Source organism: Lagenorhynchus albirostris, chromosome 19 (genome assembly GCF_949774975.1).
Source record: "Lagenorhynchus albirostris chromosome 19, mLagAlb1.1, whole genome shotgun sequence".
NCBI classification, from domain to species: domain Eukaryota; kingdom Metazoa; phylum Chordata; class Mammalia; order Artiodactyla; family Delphinidae; genus Lagenorhynchus; species Lagenorhynchus albirostris.
The window spans coordinates 45,935,662-45,958,365 of NC_083113.1; the positions used below are offsets into that span (position 1 = coordinate 45,935,662).

The 22,704-nt window shown below is 45.5% G+C and overlaps 1 protein-coding gene across 3 annotated transcripts; it reads right to left on the bottom strand.

The window, feature by feature from the left end:
- Positions 1-578: 578 nt before the first annotated feature.
- On the bottom strand, positions 579-11,437 carry ATXN1L (ataxin 1 like). Of its 3 annotated transcripts, XM_060130656.1 has the most exons (4): positions 11,331-11,437; positions 9,385-9,452; positions 6,454-8,169; positions 579-6,030 (listed from the first exon to the last, which is right to left on the bottom strand). In XM_060130656.1, the coding sequence occupies exons 3-4, from the start codon at positions 8,050-8,052 to the stop codon at positions 5,986-5,988; spliced, it is 1,644 nt and encodes a 547-aa protein (XP_059986639.1). In that variant the 5' UTR covers positions 8,053-8,169; positions 9,385-9,452; positions 11,331-11,437; the 3' UTR covers positions 579-5,985. The 3 variants fall into 3 exon arrangements, with proteins under 3 accessions (XP_059986639.1, XP_059986637.1, XP_059986638.1); XM_060130654.1 differs by having other exon boundaries at positions 579-8,169; XM_060130655.1 differs by having other exon boundaries at positions 579-8,172.
- Between the last annotated feature and the right edge of the window lie 11,267 nt (positions 11,438-22,704).

The window sequence follows — 22,704 nt, forward strand, 5'->3', positions numbered from 1 at the left end:
GAGTAACTATCATGTATCTGAGTGCTTCACCTCTTACTAGTGGCAAGCTAAGTTCTGGAGCTGACTTATTCCAGAAATTTCTGGCAGTATTCCTGAGAAAAGAATTGGAGAAAAGGCCAGCAGTGAGGGCATCTACAGGTCCTTGTGACTGATTGTGCTAGAACAGTATCTGAGTCTACAGGTAGATTTCTGGGTCCCTGAAACACACACAACAGAACACACAGACCATGCTTCAGGACTAGCTCGTGCAATCTGCCCCCAGCCCACCACATGAAGATGGGCACCATTTGCTCTCTATTTCAAGCTCTGCCGCATAGGCCTTCTATCCCCCACCCCATGGCCACCATCTAAGGCTGGGATACGAAGAAGGCGCAAACACCAAAAGGAAAAGCTAGTAGTTTATATAGATAGATATATAGATATATAGATATTGATATATATTGTGTTTACATAGTCCACAAGTTAAATGCAGGTATCCATAAGAAGAGCATTAACAATAAAAATACAATCTGTGTGTAGCCAAGTACAGAGACTTAAAATGGTAAAACAGCAAAAAGGATCTCACAAAAGTACAAATATACAGTACAAATTGATTTATTTAAAACAGTTACAAAAAAGCACAACAAAATAGAGATTATCCTTAGAATTATTAATGCTTTGTTAAAGATCAGGTAGGATTAGAGGGTAAGAAATGGTATCGGGTGGGGGGAGCACCTGACTAGTTCTAAGGCTTTAGATACAATGCAGTTGATTACATATTAATTTAGCCATTACATACTGGGGATAGTAGTTGGGGGATCAGTAATTTATCTACAGGGAACTCCTACACAAATCAGATCCATCCATCAGACCTCCCCAGTGCCGTCCTTCTCTACTACTCCTGAGGACCCTAAAGCCACCTGGATGACAACATTTCCATCCTTTCTCCACCCCATTCCCTATCCATATATTCTTCCCTCCCCTAAGGTGCTGTGCAAGCTGAGAGCAGTCTGCTCTCTGCAGCTGGAACATATACTGTTTTGGCTACAGGGATCCTGTGTGTGACTAGGAAGGTTGTAGGGGACAGCCTTATTTTTAATACTTCAAGTTTGCCACGAGTCTCTTCCCCGACACAAGCTTCTCCTGAATGCGAGTGTCACGCAAATGAGGGATGAACCCTGCCTTCAGCAACATCAGCAATGCACTAACCACTCACAGCTCACAACTATGTGCATACTCCCTGTCTGGGGAGTGGGTGTAAAACCACTGTGTCATCAGCTTGTTCACACTCGCGCTCTCTCTCTCTCTCTCTCTCTGAAGAACCTCAGTCCCCATGACAGTCATAAAGACAGAAATAAATGCTTGAAAGTTTGACAATAGGTAAAGGCACATGGGCTGCCGCCACACACACTGCAGACAGGAACCCAGTTTGAGGCCATCTTCACTGCTGGGCATTTGCAGCAGAATGGCTTGGGGATCACACAGACTTTGAATTTGCAGTCTACCAGGGGAGGATCTAGGCTTAACAGGAGAACGAATAAAGAAACCTTAGTGTGAAAAGTGCATTTATTACTACTGTTCCTGCTGGGGAGGCTCAGCAGGGTAAACCGCACCACCTCTCCTCCTTCCGCCCCAGGCACTGTGCATAGTCTGCAGGTAAGGAGAGAGTGCAGTCAACTCTAGCATCTCAAGGGCCAGTGTCATCCTAGGCCCAGACCAGGATTCTGGCCCAAAGATGGATCCTAGAGTTGAAAGAGCAACTGACAGCTGCAAGGACCCAGATGCTTATTTTATTATTGCATAATGTGGGAGGCCTTCCCTCTCCCAGGGATGCTGGAGGGTGAAGGCTTCCCGGCAAAGGGCTAACAGGTTCCTGGTCAACATCCAACCTAACATGGTTCAGCTCTTCAACTGTAGTGTACACTTTTTCCCATCTGGAAAGTATTGTAGCTTCAGTGTGGTTTAGTAAACTTAGCCCTAGGAGGCCAAGAAATCTCCCTAAAACTTGGCCTCTGCCCTATTTGCTTTGTTTTTAAGACTGTGACTTAATCTCCCATGGCCAATTCAACCAATCTGGTTATCTTTACTCCAATGGACCCAAGCCCTTGCCCAGTGAACCCACGTCCACCCTTTATCTCCAGTGTGATCACTCAACTCTTCAACATGCCTGCTTGTTGCAGGTTTAAATCATACCACCACCCTGTGCATCTTCTATGGCGCCCAGTGGTAAAAATAAAACTAAACCCCACCTGAGGGTCTATTTCAAACTTCAAACGCTCCCCCAACCCCAGAATCCATTTAACTGGAGCCAGATGAACCTCCCTGGGATGCTGACACAGGCCCTAATCTGGTTCCCCATCATTTAATTTTTAAAACAGGACACAAGATATCATAAAGGAAAGCAGTTAATACAAAGAAAACACCCACTTATAGGACCTGCTTGTCTCTCCCTCAAGAGAGTCAGATATTTGGAGCCAAAGGGCTCCCAACAAGCACTGAAGCCATATCCCTTTGGATTCACCAGCCCACCAGCAGCATTTCATACTATCCCTACTCAAGATGACTTTGTTATAAAGTAACCCTTGCACATGTAAGGATGGACAGGATGCCTGGATTTCACCTATATGGCCAAAGACACAGAAAGACAGAGAGCTATCAAGGGCAGCAAGCAGGACAGTGAATAGACAGCAGCAGTGGCAAAGCAGCACAGACCAACTGGGACCAAGAGTGTAGAAGGGTCAGTCCAGATCTACTGGGGTCCCTCCCCCTTGGGTACGAGTGCTCAGCTCTGACCTCCCAGTCTCCCCTTCCCCCATGCCACTCCCCCTCCTCTGTGTACACTAATCTTGATAGGAATGATGATCCAAGACTTGGATGTATTACCGTCCTTCACCTGGTTCCCCTACTCCCAAACTGGTATAGGCATTTCTATTTAATGCCAGAGTTAGCCATCTTCCTTTCTACCCCTAAGCTCTGGGACTGTCCTACTAATGACATTGGCCTTCTTTAACTGCCCATTCCCCCAAAAGCTGACAGCTTCCCTCCAAAATGCTGTCTCAAAACTGCTCTTACATCTCTTATAATAACACTTATGAAATCTTTAAAAGGACGAATGGACACACCATAGGTTACTCTCATTCCTCATGCCTGGAAGAAAAGACTGAAACAGAGGGAAAAGGTAAGGGGAATACCTCAGCTCTGACCAAGATTTAGAGCAGAGCTTCTTCCCCTGGGAGAAGACACCTCTGCAGCTCAACAAAGTCAAGTATTAATATATTACATACGCATGGCACAGTATTATAGGAAGTGCTGGTGCTGCTTCACCAGCAAGAGACAGAAGAGGAACAGCAGCAGAAAGTTCAGGGCCCAACTCGCCAAGGTGCACAAGATTTTCTCTTTCCATGATTAAGGGGAAGTTATCAGGCTGGGCAGTGAGGGTTTCTTGTATTTACACTACTTGGCCTCTATCTGGTTAGATATAGGTTTGTTCCCATAAGGAGGAAGCTCGGTTGGTGCCCTTGGTGGATATTTCTTTAGTGTCCACTGTGCCTGTCGCTATATTCAGTTGATGAGCCTTCCTAATGAGGAAGGATGTTTCTGAGAAACCCATGCATGAGAAACTAGGAATGAGTTGCTCATGGAACAGCCAGAAACAAGGCCTTCTCCGAGGGCCGTCCTCTGAGAGGATTCCTCGAGACTCAGCCCCACAGGCCCCCAACTGTGGGAAACAAGCCAGAGAAAGCAGCATTCAGAGAAATAAGGGGACAGAGAAGGGAAAAGACATGATCCCAAATGTGTACAAGGTTGAGTGTTCACCAGACACGGTTGGTATTTGGTTCTGAGGTGAACTGGAGACTTACATACTTGTGGTCAGGTCAGCAGCTTCCTCTGGACGGGGCTCCAAAAGCTGACTGACCAGGTAACTGCTCTCAAGGAATGAAACAGTGGAGTGTAGGGCTTGCAGCGAACAAGCCAGTCTCAGTCACTTTGTTCCCCCAGGAGAACAACCTTTAGCACCTGAACACTAAGAAGGACTCCATTCTCAGAACTCCCCCTCCCCCTAGGAGGTAGGTAAGATTATTTATCCCCATTTGGCAGCTGGGGAGGAAGTGAAAGAGCGAGAGGTCACAAGACTTGCCTAAAGTCTCTGACAGAGCAGATATCAGACCTCAGAGGTTTGGGACTCCTGACAACAGGCTAGGCCTTGGCCAGTCCATCTTGAAGGAAATGCCAGGGTCATACCCCAGGAGAAGCCTCATAAGAGAGCTGAGTGGACAATACCCTGAGTTGTTCAAGAGTCTAAAGACCCCCAAAAAAACAAACAAAAAACCCACCAACCCACCTGAAAGCTGATGGGGGAAGCCTATTTCTCAACACCCACTGGAATCCCACAGTCCGAGGTGATGCTGAAAGTCGTGAAGAAAAAGTGGGCTTAAGACACAGGGGGCAAATGCAACTAAGATTGAAAATACTCTTGGCAGAGGAATACTCCACCATGAAATGGAATCTAGGAGACTTTTCAGGTATTGAAACATTATCAAGACTATTCTAGGGAATTCCCTGGCAGTCCAGTGGTTAGGACTCTGCGCTTTCACTGCTGAGGGCCCAGGTTCAGTCCCTGGTCGGGGAACTAAGATCCCACATGCCACATGGTGTGGCCAAAATTTAAAAAAAAAAAAAGAGTATCCCAAAACCTTAGAGCTGGCTATGGGAGGAGACAGCCTGGAGAAGCCTGAATGCTGGGAGGAGTGGAGTAAGATGGGAGGGACTCTAAAAGCGCAAGGATGGGCACTGCCCAGCCAGCTGTACTGGTCCCAACCCGGGGCATAATTCCATTCGTTTCTCCACCAACTGGTTCAGCTGCAGAAGAGGAGAGGACATGATTCTGAGTTTTTAAAAATAGAGAATAGAACTGAAAGGGAAACCAGAGAGACCCCTACACACCAAAAACTAGAGGTCTTGGTCAGAGTGGACAAAACCAGTTTTGCAGAAGGGGAAAGGCAGTGCAGCTACAAATAGGCCCAGGTCAAGACACCATGCAGACAGGTTAGGTCAGCGGAAGGGTGGGGGCAGTGCAGGCACTTAGGCACAACATAGACAGACAGAGGATCGGGTGTAGGGGCCCAGGGAAAAGGGTCCACTGGTTCTTTCAAAAGTCACCATTACCAACTAGAGATTCAGTACAATTTCAAAGTGGGTCTGGCATGCTGAGTAGGAGGAGCCTTGTTAGGTCAGCTACCTTTCCAGAAGCCCTGCCTACAGCCCGGTCAGTCTGGCCATCGGGTCTTCCTCCCAAAGTCCCGTGACTGGGTCCCCGCCAAGGCAGTACTTCACTCTGAACCCTGGAGCGGCTTCTCTCTCCTAATGCTAGAAGCCTTGTGGGAGGAATGATGGGGAGAGATGGGAAAGGGCTGAAGCAGAGGATCAAGCAGAGTCCCCTGCACACCCAGCCTTAGACATCTGTAACAAAACTACCCTTTAAAGTGCACAGCTCTCAAAAGAAGAGTTCTGGGTGGGAACCCTCTTATTTCCAAGCATGGGGCCTCCTGCCCTCCCATCACAAAAAAGAAAGGAAAAAAAAAAAAAAAACTTCAGATAGCTGAACTGCTACTATAAGCTGTGGATCATCATTTTTGGCTCTTTCTTTGCTCCCTCCCTCTGCACCTGCTCCCAAAGCCTGACTCTCTCCTTGCAGGAGCTAGGGATGAGGAGGAAAGAACAGGGAGGCCCTGATATTTGGAATGTTTCTTATCCTGCGTGCACCCCCTTCCTTCCTTGGCCCGGGCCTGCTGCTCCCCATCACAGCACCCTCTGGGGCTGTTCTGAAAAGATGCCATGGGGTAATGGGCAACAGACCATGCCTTGGGAGGCTGCCTTCACGCCTTCTCTTCCCCACTAACCTCACTGCCAAGAGAGCCATCCCCTGCTCGGCATGTGCAAATCCTCTGCTTGCTCACGGTGAGGCCCAGCTCTGGGGTAGCATCCCAGTCCAGGTCTGGGAGAGGTTCATTTTCCTGCATTGGAACGCCCTTCAATGGACAGCTTTACCTCCTGTGGAATGAAAGAGGGACGGAGCAGCGCAGCCCGTGCCTCCTCCCCTTGCATGCCGTATCTTTGGAAGCTCGGGGCTGGCCAGCAGGCCTGAGCACCAGGCTCTGGCTGCAAGGGCTCTACCATTCGGGAGCCCTCGCCTAACGGCTGGCTTTTCCCATCACTGTCACATTGCTCTCGGGGTCCCAAGACTGTCCTCTCAGGCCTTTCTCGGGGAGGAGCCAGCTGGCCTGGGGGAGCACAGCTGGACTGAGAAACTGAGTGACTGTTCAAGCTCTGTAAACTGATAGAGATGCAGACATCTCCCACCTGTAGCCGATGGCAGGGCAGAGAGAAGAGCTGTGCAGTCCGCCCAGGGCTGCAGGAGGACCAACCCTGGCCATATACAAAGAAGGGGTGCTCAGGGGGCACCTCGATGCTCACTTTGCTCTGCTGCTCACCCACCACGAAATGCAGCATGACAAATCCAGGCCACTGGCTCTCCTGAATGTCCACGACTGTGCTAGAGTCAATCTTCAGCCCCCCGCTCACTTCGGCACTGCGCACAAAATCCTGGGTCTGGAGGTCCTCCACCCGCTTCAGCTCCCCTGTAGCCAGCTGGATGATGGCGCCTTTCATGAAATGGGAGGGCAAGTGGGAAGAGGTAAAGGGGGGTGGCGTTGACTCCTTGTCTGGGAAGGCGGCTCTGGCCTGCATGTCCAAACTTGACGCCACCAGGATCTCCGAGCCCATGGGTAGCAGGCCTGGGTCAGTTCCAGTGGGCACCAGGTTGCCATTGGCTACAACCATTGCTTTGGGTAAAGGTCTATGTTTCAGGGGCTCCTGATGGGATTGAGGGTAGAACCCTCGGGCCTGATTTTTCTCGGCCATCTCTGCTGCGTTCCTGGCTGACCCTCGCCCCTCACCCTGATGGTCGGGGTTATGATGGGACAGGTTGAGGGGGCTGGGCTCACCCTTCCTCTGAGCTGCCACCACACGATAGTCCTGAGAAGCTAAAGCACCAACCACCCGCTGGACCTCGAGGTCGGTGTCTGGGGTCCCTCGGTGTGCTGGCACTGCCACCTCTACCCGCGCAGTCTGAGAACCTGAAAACAACTGTCCATCCACCACACATTCTACCACTGGCACCAGTCCCTGGCCCTCACCCTTGCTGTTGGGGGAGTCGAGGGCTTCGCTTTCCCGTCTCACTAAATTTCGCTCTCGTTGTCTCTGTCCATTGGCAGCGGCTGCTTCCAGAGCAGACTGGCCCTCCTGAGGGGTAAGAACTGGGCTGGCTCCTGCTGGAGGGGTTTCATGCATGGTGTACCCAGCAGGCAGCCTGGACATCTGATAATAAATGGGCATCCGGCCTGGAGCGAGGTCCAGTGGCTGAGTACTCGAGTGATGTGGCAACTGCCCAGGTGGGGAGGTGGCAGAGGGGGCTTTGTTGAATGAACGGGCCGGGGATGAAGCCTGGGGGGGAGGAGTGGCTCCTTCTGCCAGGAGTGAGGCATATGGCACAAAGTGTGGAAGGTGAGAGGTGGCGAGGTTGGCAGAAGGAGAAAGGAGGGGACTCGGTAGGAAATTAGGTGGCACAGCATAGGGAAGGCTATAAGGAGACCCGATAAACTGCAGAGAGGTGGACGGGAGCTGAGCATAGTGGATTGGGGGATAGTGGATTCCTGGATGTTGAATCAGTGAAGACGCTACATTAAATGTGGGGGGCAAGGGGCTCATGTTCACCACAGACGGGAGGCCAGTTGGGGAGAAGGTGGCAGGTGGCACAGCCACCTTATACAGCATGCCATACTGGTCCACCGTCAAACCAGTGATGGCCTCAGCTCCATCACCCCCCAGGCTGACTCTGGCTCCTGCCTGGCTCTGCCCGGCCACCACCACCCCTCGGGACCATTCAGAGGCATCACTGGAGGGTGTGTGGTTAGTTGAGCAGCTGGTAGTTCTCCCCATATCCTCGCTGGTCACGGGGAGGTCTCGTTTCTTTGGTGGAAGGCATTCCTGACTCCTCTCATGAACAGGTTTCATATTGCTTTGTGGTGTTCCTGGAGCCTGGAAGGGGTCGGCTTGCTCCTTGGGGCATCAGAAGGGGCTTCTTTGTGGCTCCCCTGCACCCCTCTCTGCTGCTGGCTGGGGCGCCCACATCTGCTAGGGAACAAATCAGAGGCAAAGAAAAGTAACCTAGGGGTAAACCAAGTCAAAGGAAAGAGCAGGAACTGTGTCCACGGAGGAAGATGTAAAAAGGGGACTGCTGGAAAAAAAGAGGAATGAGAAAGGAGCAGACAAAGATGCTACCCTTCTCGCTCATCCAGCCTAGGACGTGAAAGAAACAATCACGGAAACCACAAAGAGGTACAAGGACAAGCATTCAACAATGCATAAATAACCTGTGGGCTCCACAACCCCAGGGAAACCAACAGCTTCATGATTAGCTGTTCCTCTGATGGGGACCTTGACTATTCTAAGCCTTTTCCCTTAAGGGGGATTTGAACAGGTGGTCTTTGCTGCTGGCTCCTTTTCCTAACTTTCTCCTTTTGCCACCAAACACTACCATGCTATCTTCTTTCCTGAACATATGATCTCATCCTTGCTTCCTTTCCCCAGCCTAATTTGGGTTATTATCTCACCTATCCCCATCCCCCCCACCCCAGGCCTGCCTAAACTCTCATCCTCCTTTGCCTCATATCACCACTACCCCAAGGACCCAGGGGTCAGTCAATAGGTCCTGAGGGCTGCACGTCTTGTTTTTTTTTTAAAACGTTGTTCCCTAAACATGTTATGAAAGTATCTTCTTCACCCCATGAAATACTACATTCAAACTTGGGCCCTATGGGGAGGTGATTGTACTGGTGTTTTCTACAGTTTATTTATTTCTCCTCTCCAAAGGGCAACAAAACTCTTCTGACCTTCCATAGACTTTGTGTTCCCTAGTTTGGCAAGACTTCTTTTCTTCCCATTGACCACCATCAATTGGCCTTCTTCATGCATTCCCTTTCTTTTTTCTTTTGCCAATGGCTCCTTTTCCATTGTAGGTCTGCTCTAGGCACCACTTCTTAAAATTCTGGTTCTATTCCTCCAAACATGCCTGTTTATTGCTATCTCAGGTCTATATGATTCATAAGAAAGTTCTCTCTCCCCTTTCTCTATCACCTTTCACACATGCTTTTGTCCATTTTCATAAAGTATCTTTCTGGTCTGAACATTTCAACACATACGAAATTTTTCACCTATTTCTTCCTATCAGGCTTCAGTTCTTCGGATCTGAAATGAGATTTCTATGATATTACACTCTGTTCTGTTTTTCCACTGCTGAATTCCAGATGTTTTTCCACAACAAGGTATCCAAAGCGCCTGTATTACCTGAGCTTCCAGTGGTGCTTCTGAGCAGCTGTAATAAGAAGCAGTGTCCTCCCCACTGGCTTGGGAGCCTAGGAGACAGAAATAGGAATAGAGTAAGCAGGAACCTAGCCTCTGATCCTCCCCAGGATCATCAAAAAAGGTAATTCCAAAACCACAAAGACATTAAAGTCCAGGAGGCCCTGCCTCCTACTCTTCTCCAGAGGTAACAACACATTAAATTCTAATTTGTAGGACAACATCTCTGGAAAAAAATTTCCATGTGTCAAACTTCATTGTTTTCCTTAACATCATATTCTTCGTTCTCTACCTGTACCTATTCCCCAAAGGTTAAATTTACTTCCAATCCCAATTTTAGGTAAATGTACAAATAAACGTGGAAGACTCAACATTGTCCCCATGTGAACAAAGGGAAGCAGGAAAAATCAGCCTCACGGATTTCACTTTTATTCAGGGCTGATGAAAACACAGATGTGGAGGTTATTTAAATGAGATAAGAGGCACTAGAGGAAAAAGAACAATTATTTATGTTTCTGGGGCAGAAAAAGAGGTCAAGGGGGAGTCACTCAAAGGGAAGCCTTATTAGCAGATTTCCAGGGTAAAAAAACAGGCTCCTCTGTGTGTGTGTGTGTGTGTGTGTGTGTGTGTGTGTGTGTGTGTAAAATTTTCTAAGTGACAACTTTGTACCACGTGCTGAATCAGGTGTGACAGTAACTGAAAACATTCCCTTTGTCCTCATGTAGCCTACCAGTGGGAAACAAAACTCATGCTAAACTGTCAATATCTGAATCTACACATGCCAGAAACGTTAAGCACTGAAGAACAGAGCCTTAATCTCTAAAAACAGAGAAAGTACTACTGACCAGTACTCAGAGAAACTACTACCCACTGCGCTGTCCAAGTCCTAAAGAACACTGCACGCCTCAAACCAAACTGAAGACACTTCCCTCTTAAGATCAGCAAGGTGCAGATGTACAAAAAGAAAAAAGTGACAAGATAGGAAAACAAGGTGGAAAGACAAATTCTTGGTTCCATAAACACAAATTCACACAGTGGGCACAAGTCTTGCATCCCTTCTTTGCCAGCAGTTCCAGTGACTGAAAAGCAGTTAGATTTCTCTCTCATTCCCAACTGAAAATGGGGTCACAACTTCAATTTCAGAATGATACTTGCTTCTCACAACTAAAGCATTAAAGAAAACCTGCCTCTAGGTCACAGAGGGGTTAGCCAAACACAGGCTAATAAAAGGACTGAAAGAGGCAAAAGGTCTGCAGGAATAACAAAGAGCCAAGCCTGTGCACTAAGTTCCCACAACGCAAAACACATTTCGGAATCTGAAACTTCGGCCTCTGAAGAGGCTCAATGAGGATTTCTCCAGGGGAAGACGCAGCTTGTGACCCCAACCGAGCTAACGGGAAAGGAGGACCATTCCGGAGAGCTGCCAGCGCTGGCAGCACAGCCCGGAATCAAGAGGGTGAACCCAGCCTCGGACTCGAATTCGCTGAGGGCGAGAGGTGCGCCCGCCAGAAAGACAGGAGCTTAGAAGAGACAGGGGTTATGGCTTCCCTTGATCCCGCAATCCTTGCCCCAAAAGAGGTAGGGCCCGAAATTGGAAACTCTGCATTTAGAGAGTGGGGGGTCGACCTTTCAAGCAGAGGGGTAAGGGCGAGGCCCCGCAGGCGCTGCTTCCTTGTTTGGGGGCCCCTTCCCGCCCCGAGGACTCGGACACCCCGCCCCGCCAGGACACAGTCGCGGGGGAGCAGGAACCTGAGGCCTCTCTCTGGGCCGGGCCGGTGAGAAGCGATCGGGGGTCTAGGCGCGGCCTCTTTCGCTCCCTCGGTCCGCGGGGCAACGGGCTCTGGGGGGCCACTTCCTCCAGAGCTCCGAGCCCAGGCCTGCTTGGCCCCAGTGAGGCCGACTCGGCGTCCTCCATTCCCGGCGACACTCACCGGCCCATCTCACGGCGCTCCCCGGGCTCCTCCCGCTGGTCCCGGAGCCGCCGCAACGGCGGCCGCCGCCATCCCCGGCCCCGGAGCCGCCCCACACCCAACGCCCCCCCAGACGGGCGCCCGAAGATGGTGTCAAGCGCGTACCGCCCCCGGCGCGGGGAGATTGCGTCACGGCCCCGGGCCGGAGAGCGACGCCCAGGAGTACCCGGGAGAGGACTGTGCAGGCTGTCCGACCGTCGCCCCCAGCGCCCCCCTCTGGTGGGAAAACGAACTCCTCTCCCTGGGGCCGGGTCACGTAAATAGGACTGGGCCCGGCCCCTTCACCCTGACCCCACAAGGACCCTGATATCTGTCTACTCCAGTAAATTCTGGGGGTTCCCAAACACAGCCCTGAGGCGTGGCCATCATTTCCTGGACTTCGGGACCTGACTTTGTGAAGACTTCATTGGGGAACCTCGGAGAGCTCCGAGGCGACCCCGGCCCAGGAGGGTAATGAGATCCCCCTAGAGACCCAGGATGGAGATGGAGCTCTTTAAGAGTTGAGAAATGGCTCTGAGGGGGATGAGAATGGGCCGGAACCAGGACCTAGGGGAAAGTGAAGCTAATGTCTTGAAAGTCTGTGAGGAATGAGAGGATGGGGATTAGTACAGTGGGAAGCAGCTTAGTTTAGAGGGAAGAGGGCTTGACTACTTGATGAACTATGAGGTCACCATTCATTGCCAATAAACTAGCTGACTTTATAGTAATATGAACATCTGATTAACTTAAATGAAAAAAGAGAATTCCCGGGTCCAGTGGTTAGGACCCGGCGCTTTCACTGCTGGTCCCGGGTTCAGTCCCTGACCAGGGAACTAAAATTCCACGTCCCTGCAAGCCCCACAGCTCAGCCAAAATAGAAGAGAAAAAAAAAAAAACTAAGTGAAAAAAAAATGAACACCAATTGAATTTATGCTTTGATTACAACTATGTAAAAAAGTAGTTCTGCATACAGACAAAAACTGAACTGAGAAAAAAGTAACTTTAACTATTGGAGAAATTGGATTCTGAGCAGATTTTTCCCTTTTCAGTTTCTGCAAACTTTGTTCAATAAATAATCATTGATTTTTGTTTGATTTTGAAAGTACTACTGGCTGGGCTCTAGCTATCCAGCCTTTGGAAAATCGTTTTACTACTTTATACTTGGGTTTCCACTTCTGTGAAATGAGGAACTTGAACTGAATGAAGGAGTGGGGGTGAAATGTAGATAGGAGAGCTCTCAAAACATTTTAAGTGAAAAAATAAGCACATATATACAGTGTGAGATCACATATTTGTTGTTAAAAGACATGTAATATTACAGTTGCATATATTTATGTATTTGTAGAGAAAAGGAGTGGAAGGATATGTAACAACTAGCTAACATTTGTTATCTCGGGAGAGGAAAGTGGAATTGGGTGGTGGCCAAGAGGAACAAAAGGAACTTATGTTACTGTTTGGATATTTTAAGGAGACTGTTACCTTAGAAATACTAAAATGAGTAAGTTAAAATACAAATAAAGTATATGATCTCTAAGATTCTTTCTAGAGAACCCTTAGACCTCAACTTTGATATTTTCTCACTTGGGTGGGAACAGAGAATTATCAAAATTATTGAACACTACACAGACACACACACCTTGCACCAGTGGGTAAAATATAGTGACACTACTGATTTGTAGCCATCTAAATCAACAGGGAACTTTGCTTTGTGAATATTAATATTATTCATAACAGTTGTCTTCTCAGTTTGTCCAAGAAGGAAGTCCTGTGGTCGCTCAGTGGCCCCATCTTAGTACTAACTGGCAGAATGGTTTCTAGTTCATTGCTTAGCTCACTAAACCGGCATTAAAACTGCCAAGATAGAGACCATCCAGGTGTATTCAAGGATAACCAGTTTCTCCCAGATCAAGATACACCCTCAGAGAGCTGGTTTTCAGGCAAAGTTGAAAGAGCAGACACTGGTAGATGCAAACAAAAAGTTTTTTGGCTACCAGACATTAACATAATCACTTGGTGCAAAGGTGTGTCTAATTTTTTTAAAAAAGGATGTTCTGATTGGTGAAGCACTGGTGACTTCCTGGTTTGGTGCTGCAGTCCCAAAAGGGTGGGTCATATCTTCTGTATCCTCTTCTAGAACTCTTTACTCCAAGCCATCCGCATTTCTTTGGTTGTACATATTGATGGTAGGAAGCCCCATAGTGACAGTTTGACAGGAATGTTAGTGACAAGTAAACTAATACAGTTTTAAATTTAAGATACTTAAATAACCCAAAGTTACCTCACTTCTCTAAAAATCTGTATTATTCTCTGGAATGTGGACAATTCCCTATTAAAGTTTTTTAAGTCAACCTAGGGTTTAAAAAACTGTAATTGGCTCAATAAATAGTCGTTGAATGAAATTTCACAAAGATATCCCCAAATGGGAGACTTCCCTTGCTAATTCTTTTGCTCTCATTTCCTCGTTTCTATTCTCATCTATTTTGCCTATTGGCTTTTTTTAGTCTCATCTGAAAATCCTTCATTTCTTTCACAGCTTTTTTTTCTTAAATTTCCACAGAATTTTAAGAACTGATGCAGTGAAAAGAGATTTTTTTAAAGGTATTTGGGACATTTGGGGACTGAAAAATTAAACTTTAGTCTGCTTTGTCCACCTCTTCCATTTCCCTGGATTCCTATTAAATTTCTTTGATGTGTGTAGGTTGAATTTGTGTGATGAGAGAGCTTGAGCTACTCTGCTGGACAGAAAATAACAAGGACAAAACCCTGCCATGCTAGTTACTCTGCCTAAAAGCAAGCAGGAGTTTCAAACCAGCTCTATGTTTGCTTAGGGTAAGCAAACATAGAGGTAAGTTAGGCAGGTAAGTTAGGGTAAGTTAGGTAAGTTAGGCAGGGTAAGCTCAGACAACTATCCCAACTTTTTTTGACATTAAGGGATCAAACCAGAGAGAAGTGCTGTTAACTTGGGAAACCATGTGTGTCATAAGAGGAGTAGGTGGCTTTTTTCATACTGTCATGTCTTCCTGCTTGTATGCTTTAGCATGCCAAGGTGTCATTTTAGGAAAGGAACTTTTGTCTTTATATTATTATTATTTTTAATTTTATTATTATTTATTTATTTTTGTTTGCGTTGGGTCTTTGCTGCTGCGCGCGGGCTTTCTCTAGTTGCAGTGAGCGGGGGCTACTCTTCATTGCGGTGCGCGGGCTTCTCATTGTGGTGGCTTCTCTTGTTGCAGAGCACGGGCTCTAGGCGCCAGGGCTTTAGGAGTTGTGGCGCACGGGTTTAGTTGCTCCGCAGCATGTGGGATCTTCCCGGACCAGGGCTCGAACCCGTGTCCCCGGCACTGGCAGGTGGATTCTTAACCACTGTGCCACCAGGGAAGCCCCTGGAACTTTTATCTTTAGATCCAATGGCAGAAACAACAACTAATCTCAAGCATACATTGAAATTATAGAAATCCTTAGCAGATTTAGCTTTCCCTAGAAACGTGTTGGTTCCTGGTATTAAACTATTTTTCAAAAGTTTTCTAGCTGGCCAAATATAGGAATGTGCAATTTTCAAGCTTCTGTTTTATCTACTTCTCTGTGTTCTCATTTGCATATGCTTTTAACGTTATGCAACCTCTCCAGATTCCAATGGGGATTTCCCTTTCAAATTCATAAATATTTTATTTAGAAGGAGGTTTTATAACTTCTCTGTAAGTGACTATTATGTTCGTTGGGGAGGGAAATCTCCCTCTGTTGTCTACTTCCTCAGACACTTGCCAAAGACTTTCATTTTTGTCAGAAACTTCCTGCAGAACTCTCAAAAGTTGCAGTAAAAACACTGACAATTGGAATAAACTGAAAGAGATCTAACCCTTATTTGAATCACAAGAGTTGTATCTGGGGAACTGGTCCACAGAGAAACAAGTGCATTAAGGCCAGTACTAAGCAGCCAGGAATTCCTTACACGGGATTTGTTGAATAAATAACGTGGATGTGGAAAAATTAGAGCCTCTGATAACTCTCTTTGGCTGGGGAACTTCTCAGCAAGGTGACTTGCGAGCTGCTGTGCCTTGTGGTGAAATCATTTCAGCTCTTCCTTCAAAGCTGATCCCCTTTGCGTCAACTTGCCGCTGGTTGTCAACCGCTTAAAATTCCTGGAAAAAAAAGATAAATGAGTAAATTCTCCAGGCAGCACAGCAAGCTGCCTCTCAGATTCCTGTGCAATCCTCTGTGCCACCACCTCCCAGCCCCATGACATATCTCCTAAGACCTTACTTAGCAACTCTGGAATTTAAAGGAGTGTTTCTGAATTGTGGGAATGATTATTACAGTGATCAAATCATTTAAAAGTTTCCAAACACAGTTCTGTATCTTGACATTCTGTATCTTGACAGTTCTGTGTCAATACCAATATCTTTGGTTTTGCAAGATATTACCACCAGGGAAAACTGGGTAAAGAGTACCCTGGGTTGTTCTGTATTACTTTTTACAAACTGCATGTGAATCTACAATTATCTCAAAATAAAAAGTTTAATTTAAAAAGAGGTTTCTAGGGAATTCCCTGGCGGTCCAATGGTTAGGACTCCATGCTTCCACTTCAGGGGCCACAGGTTCTATCCCTGCTCAGGGAACTAAGATCCCGAGTGCTGCCTGGTGTGGACAAAAAAAAAGAAAGAAAAAGAAAATGTTTCCAAAGGTTTAAAATGTAGCATTATGTCCAAATTACTGGATTTCTCTCCACCAAAGCATAGAACTTTATCTAGCCAAGCCTTTTTAGATGTGCAGTAGCTATTAAGTTTGAGCTCCCGGGCAAATATTTCTGAAAGAGCTTCCTTAGCTTTTTTCAAACACACACACAAAAAATGCTATTTCTTCTATCACATGACAGCTCAAGTAGTGTCACACCCATGAGCAGGAGTAGTAGCTGATGCCAGTTGTCTTCTTGCTGTAAGTCCAACTTATTTTATGTTGCCTTTTTCTCTTTCCTTGTTCCAATGGATCACATGTGGGATGGACCCCTCAATAAACTGAGAAACGTGATCTCTGATTATGAGGAGGGTTCAGGTGAAATAAGTATTTCATGTAAACACAGTTTTCCTAGTGCTCCGTAAATAGCACTATTTATTATTGAATTACTATAGCCTATTATAGTAGTAGAGAGGCAGATGTTACCCAAACTTCCAAACTGATTTTTGGGCATTCTTTAGCCAAATCTTGCAGAGGGTGTTTGTGCATTACTTAGATAACAGGAGCCTAAGGAAAGTACCCAAAACAAATGAAATTTAGGGAAAACCAGTGGTACCCATTATGGTTACCATGAACAAAGAGGATGACATTGATGGTGTACATAGAACTTGTGAATTTTAAACTGCATGCCCATGTGTTCTTTTATTCGATTTTGACAATCAGGGATACATATTATTATTCAGATACATTTTATCCCCTTCTTACAAATAGAGAAATTTAAACATGGAATGCCTGAATGATTCAAGATAAATAAAGCTAATGAGTGCTCTCTTAACTAACTATATTCTTTTTTAAAGGGAGATGATAATCTTGACCTTCTATCACTCCAGGGTTCTATTTGTAATACAGACTATAAGCTGGGCACCCAATAAATGTTTGCCAATATTAGCACTTGTGTAACAACAGTTCAGCATTTATCTGAAACAGTCCAGTTTTACTGTGATTTCTCTTCTCTGTGATGTCCAGGGCAAAGGCCATTTTCGTACTTTGAACTTAGCTAAGCAACCTTCCAAGTACTGAGCTTTGCATTTATTTCAGATTCAAGTACAGTCTCATGTCAAGATTTTTTGCAATGAAAGAGTAACTCTTTCTATTCATGATTAGAAGGTGAGCATCACTTTTAGGGTATGGCAGACAGGCAGAGTGTATGATTTGCAGGCTCAGGTTTCCCCGACTCACAAAAAGCCTATTTCCCCAGGCTCAGTCATCAGTTGATAGCTCAAGGTAGTAAGACTTCCCTTATCGCAGTGGATTAATCTGGGACAGGTTACATTTGTTACATCTCCAACATGACTTGACTTGTTCATTCTATGGCATAATGTGGTGGAAAAGCATAGGAATTTGCAGCCTGAAGATTTAGTTTTGAGTTCCAATTTGACCAGTTACTCCTAGTCATGTGAACATGGGCAAGCCATTTAATCTCTCAGAATCCCAATTTTGTCAGCTGCAAAATGCAGATAACATGCAAACCTCACACAGGTGTTACTCAGATCAAATGGAACTGTATATAAGAAAACATTTTTTAAAATGCAAACCATGACATGCACTCTCATTTTGAAAATAACTACTCTTTTTATTACAAAAATAATAAATGTTCAATATGGAACATTTTAGAACATAAAAGTAACCTGGGGCTTCCTTGGTGGCGCAGTGGTTGAGAGTCCGCCTGCCGATGCAGGGGACGCGGGTTCGTGCCCCGGTCCGGGAAGATCCCACGTGCCGCGGAGTGGCTGGGCCCGTGAGCCATGGCCGCTGAGCCTGTGCATCTGGAGCCTGTGCTCCGCAACGGGAGAGGCCACAGCGGTGAGAGGCCCACGTACCAAAAAAAAAAAAAAAAAAAAGAATTTTAATATATTCCTTTCAGTCTATATGTCTGTATGTATCTATGTGTGTGTATATATACAGATATATACATATAGGTTTGTATTCTAATTTAAGTTTAAAAAAATTTTTATTTAACATTATATTTTGAGTATTGTCCGTGGGAAAAGAGGGAAACATAAAGCCCTGAGATTTTTATGTTTCCTTTAAGGAACTGGATTCTGGTCTGTCTGAATCTGTATCTACACTAATCTGGGTAGCTTCTCACCTCCAGTCAGAGGTGCCTGAGTTGAAAATAGTTGTTTGACTGTTTTTAACTGCCTGTGTCACGACGTAGGTGAGGGTATCACTAGTGTTACTTGCTTGGTGTTTTAGGATTAATTGGAGGATCCTTTTTTCTCCTAAGGGTTAACCAAAGAAGTATTTCCTTCTGTTGGTCTTTAAGTGAAAAATACTTTTTTTAAAAAAAATGGCAATGGCAACAAATAAAACAAAACTTGAAAATGGGGGGGGGCTTCCCTGGTGGTGCACTGGTTAAGAATCCCCCTGCCAATGCAGGGGACACAGGTTCAAGTCCTGGTCTGGAAAGATCCCACATGCACAGAGCAACTAAACTCGTGCACCACAACTACTGAGCCCACGTGCCACAACTACTGAAGCCCATGCGCCTAGAGCTCGTGCTCCGCAACAAGAGAAGCCACCACAATAAGAAGTCCGTGCACCGCAACGAAGAGTAGCCCCCGTTCGCCACAACTAGAGGAAGCCCGCACCCAGCAACAAAGACCCAACACAGCCAAAACTAGGTAAATAAATAAATTTATAAAAACCCAAAAACTTGAAACTGGGTTTCTTTTGTGAGGGTTGGGGTGTTATAATTTATCAGGTGTTTAGAAATAGAGGTTTTAAGTTTCACATTTATCAGATACTTAAAAGCAAAGCACTTGTTTTATTGTTATTGTTGTTCTGAAGCTAATAGAACATAATTCCAAAGAGGTAACATGAAATTAGTTTTGCTATTTTGGTGGTTCTTCATCTAAAGCAAAGTTGCCATAACTTGATGAATTTTGCCTTTCTTTCTTTCTTGGTGATGGTTTTCTGCAGGTATCTAATCGGCTGTGTAAAAAGTACAGCTGAGAATTATGGTCAGCTGTGTCAAAGCAATGAGATTGGAACTGTCAGCTCTTGGGTAGTACCATTTCCAGAGACACACATTATTTTTTAAACCAAGAAGTCTGGGAGAAACAAATATGAGCAAACTCAGATCATATAATTTTGTACAGACTGAAAGATGTTTAGAAATAAGTTTTGCATTAGAGGCAGCACAACTTTGAATAAAGCTTTTGGACTAGAAAACTCAGATCTTTATCAAAAAGCTAGAGTCAAGAAAACTGAGCTGATTTCTTTATTAAGAAAGCATACATTTTCCTAAATGTAACTGGCCTAGTAATATGAAGGAAGTTAATCCAACTTAGAAGTTTCAACTTTTGAACATCTTAATCATGACCACATACATAATTTAGACAGACATTCAGCTGGGACACGGGCATGTGGCCACAGTAGTTGTTTCAGGCTGGTGGACACTCTCATCATTCAGGGTGTCCATTCTGATTGGATAGTGCCTTGTTGAATATGTTGACTATTACCTCTGACATAATTCAAAATGTTTATCATGAAATCAGAATTCTTACCTCAAAGTATTTTTTCTTGTGTTTATATTCTTCCTCTTATTCTACTTGGTTCCTTTGCCCTAGGATAGGCTGTCTTATGAAACAAGCAGGGCCCCTCCTCGTTGTTGCTAAATTATACATCTTTTAAAAATTATACATCTTGGGACTTCCCTGGTGGTTAAGAATCCGCCTTCCAACGCAGGGGACGTGGGTTTGATCCCTGGTCAGGGAACTAAGATCCCACATGCCACGGGGCAACTAAGCCCGCGCGCCACGACTACTGAGCCCGCGTGCTCTGGAGCCTGCGCCACAACTAGAGAGAAGCCCAGGTGCCACAACAAAAGACCCCGCATGCCACAACTAAGACCCGACACAGCCAAATAAATAATAAATAAAAAATAAAATAATGGGCTTCCCTGGTGGCGCAGTGGTTGAGAGTCCGCCTGCCGATGCAGGGGACGCGGGTTCGTGCCCCGGTCTGGGAGGATCCCACATGCCGCGGAGCGGCTGGGCCCGTGAGCCATGGCCGCTGAGCCTGCGCGTCCGGCGCCTGTGCTCCGCAACGGGAGAGGCCACAATAGTGAGAGGCCCGCGTACCACAAAAAAATAAAATAAAATAAAAACAAATTATACATCTTACATAACAGAGACTAGAAAAATTAAGTACTATGATTCAAAAGTGAAAGACCACTTAAACACTTTTTGTTTCTTATGCTCTTTATTTTGCAGCTAATGTGTAAATTGAACGTAAACGCTCTACCCCAGGTTCCAGTGGAACAGTACCTAACAGAAATGGCTAAGAACTATAATGGCCCATATAAATCCAAAGCAACCTTTATGGTCAGTACTTTCAAGAAGAGAGAATTGACTTAAAGCAGAGATTCTTACTGTGCACCAGAAGATTTTTTTTTAACTTAGGTATGTGGCTTCCACCGTAGCTCTGGCAGGATTGTAAACAGGTGACATCTGCACCTTTTCTCCACCCACATACTTTTTCTAGCAGAGCTGGACTTCTGTGGTCAGATAACCCTTTTAAGTTGTTAACGATAGAGTGGAAAACAAAGATGAAGTTACCTAGTGTTATACCTAGAAGCGTATAAAATGTTTTTAGTTCTTAAGATCTCAGCTTTATCCGAGGGTTATTTTGCATTTTAATAAAGAGCTCTTGGAATAAAGGCTACAAGATCCAAAGGCACAAGGCACCATCATTTAGCCTTGTTTCACAGTTTGAGTTCAGTAGTGAAACAACCCATATTCAGATCCTAGCTCCGCCATTTATTAACTGTGAGACTTCAGGCAAGTGGCCTACCCTCTCAAAGACTCAGTTCTCTGGACTGTAAGAAGGGGGATAATAACAGTTAAGAGTTATTTTAAAATCTCATAAATTTGTTGAGATGATTAAATGAGCTAATACGTACAAGGAATTTATATGCAGTACCTGGCACATAGCAAATATAATCAAGTTTTGCTTTTCATCCTCATCATTATCACAGAGGATGGATGAAGCTTCCAAAAGTGATCATGAATTGTTTTAGGGCAAGAGAAATTTCTCCCTAATGCCCTCAAATTGGCAGCAGGTACCATGTTGGATTGTGATTAAAGGGCACACCTGTCTTTTCTGATGCTTTACTCTTGATGGTTTCCTGAAAGGGACTCTTTTTTTCTTTTCCAAAGAGTATGTGGTTTGTTGAAAAATGACATGTTGTAAAAAAAATTTAGACAATACAGAAAGGGACTAAGAAGAAGTAAAAGCCACATGAAATGCCACCAGAGTTGTGCCTAAGAGCTCAGTCTCTGGACAACTTCTTCTTCCCTATTCTCTAGGTGATTTCATCCAACATTGTAGTTTTTAATCCCATCTTTGTGGTGAGGACTTCCACATGTTTATCATTAGCTAAGGCCTCTAGGCTGATATGAACTCCAGGCTGATGCATTCACCTGCCTTTTTTTTTCTTCGTCTTCTTTTTGGCCATGCAGCATGGCCCGCAGGATCTTAGTTCCCCAACCAGGGATGGAACCCGCGCCCGCTGCATTGGAAGTGCGGGAGTCTTAACCACTGGAGCGCCAAGGAAGTCCCTCGCCTGCCTTCTTGATATCTTCACTAGGATGTTTCAGATGCATCTCAAACTTACCATGTCCAAAAGTGCTCTCACCCTTTCCAAGAACGTACTCATTCTATAGTTAGTGGTAATTCTATGCTAGGGGAAAATCTTGATATCTTCCCTTTTTCTCAACCCCTACCAAGCAATCTTCAACAAATCCTGGTTACTCTACGTTCCAGATTTCTGTCACTTCTCACCATCTCCACTGACAGTACCACGATCTAACCTGCAATAGTCTCTGGTCTGAATGATTGCAGTACCCTCTTAACTGGTTTTTCTGCTTCTACCCCTTTTCCCCATTAACTGATGTTCAATGCAGCAGTCAGAGATCTTGTTAGTACCTAGGTCAGATCATGTAACTCCTCTGCTTTTAAAACCCTCCAATGGCTTTTTATTTCACTTAGGATAATAGGCAACAGCTTTCCTATGACTGAGGAGGCCACCCACACCTACTGTCACCTCTTCTCTCTCGCCTCACTCCCTCTACTCTCCGCGTGTTTACTCTGCCTCAGCCACACTGGCCTCCTCGTGCTTCTTCAAACACACACCTGCTCCCTCCTCAGGACCTTTGTACTTTGGGACTCTGTGTTCTCTAGCTCTCCGCCTGGTCCCTCCCTCACTTTCTTCAGGTCTGTATTTGAGTGTTCTCTTCTCTGCAAAGCCCTTCCAAGCTACCTTCTCTTCCCTCTTCACTGTTTTATATTTTTTCTCTATCAATCTTATCTCTATCTAACACACTGTTATCGTAGTTCACTTAGTGATCTTGTTTCTTATCTGTCTCTCCCCCTGCAATATCAGATCCACGAGGACAGGGACTTTTGTCTGGTTTGTTCACTGTGGCATTCCCAGCACTATGCCTAGTTTATATTACAAGGTCAATAGATTTTGTCAAATGAACGGATACATCCAGAGTTTACCACTGCTTAAAGTATGATAAACTTTCTTGTAGACATATCTATGCATATTGACATCTAGCTCTTTTTTTTGACATCTAGCTCTTAATCACTGGTGTACCACAGTGTCTGACCTCATAAG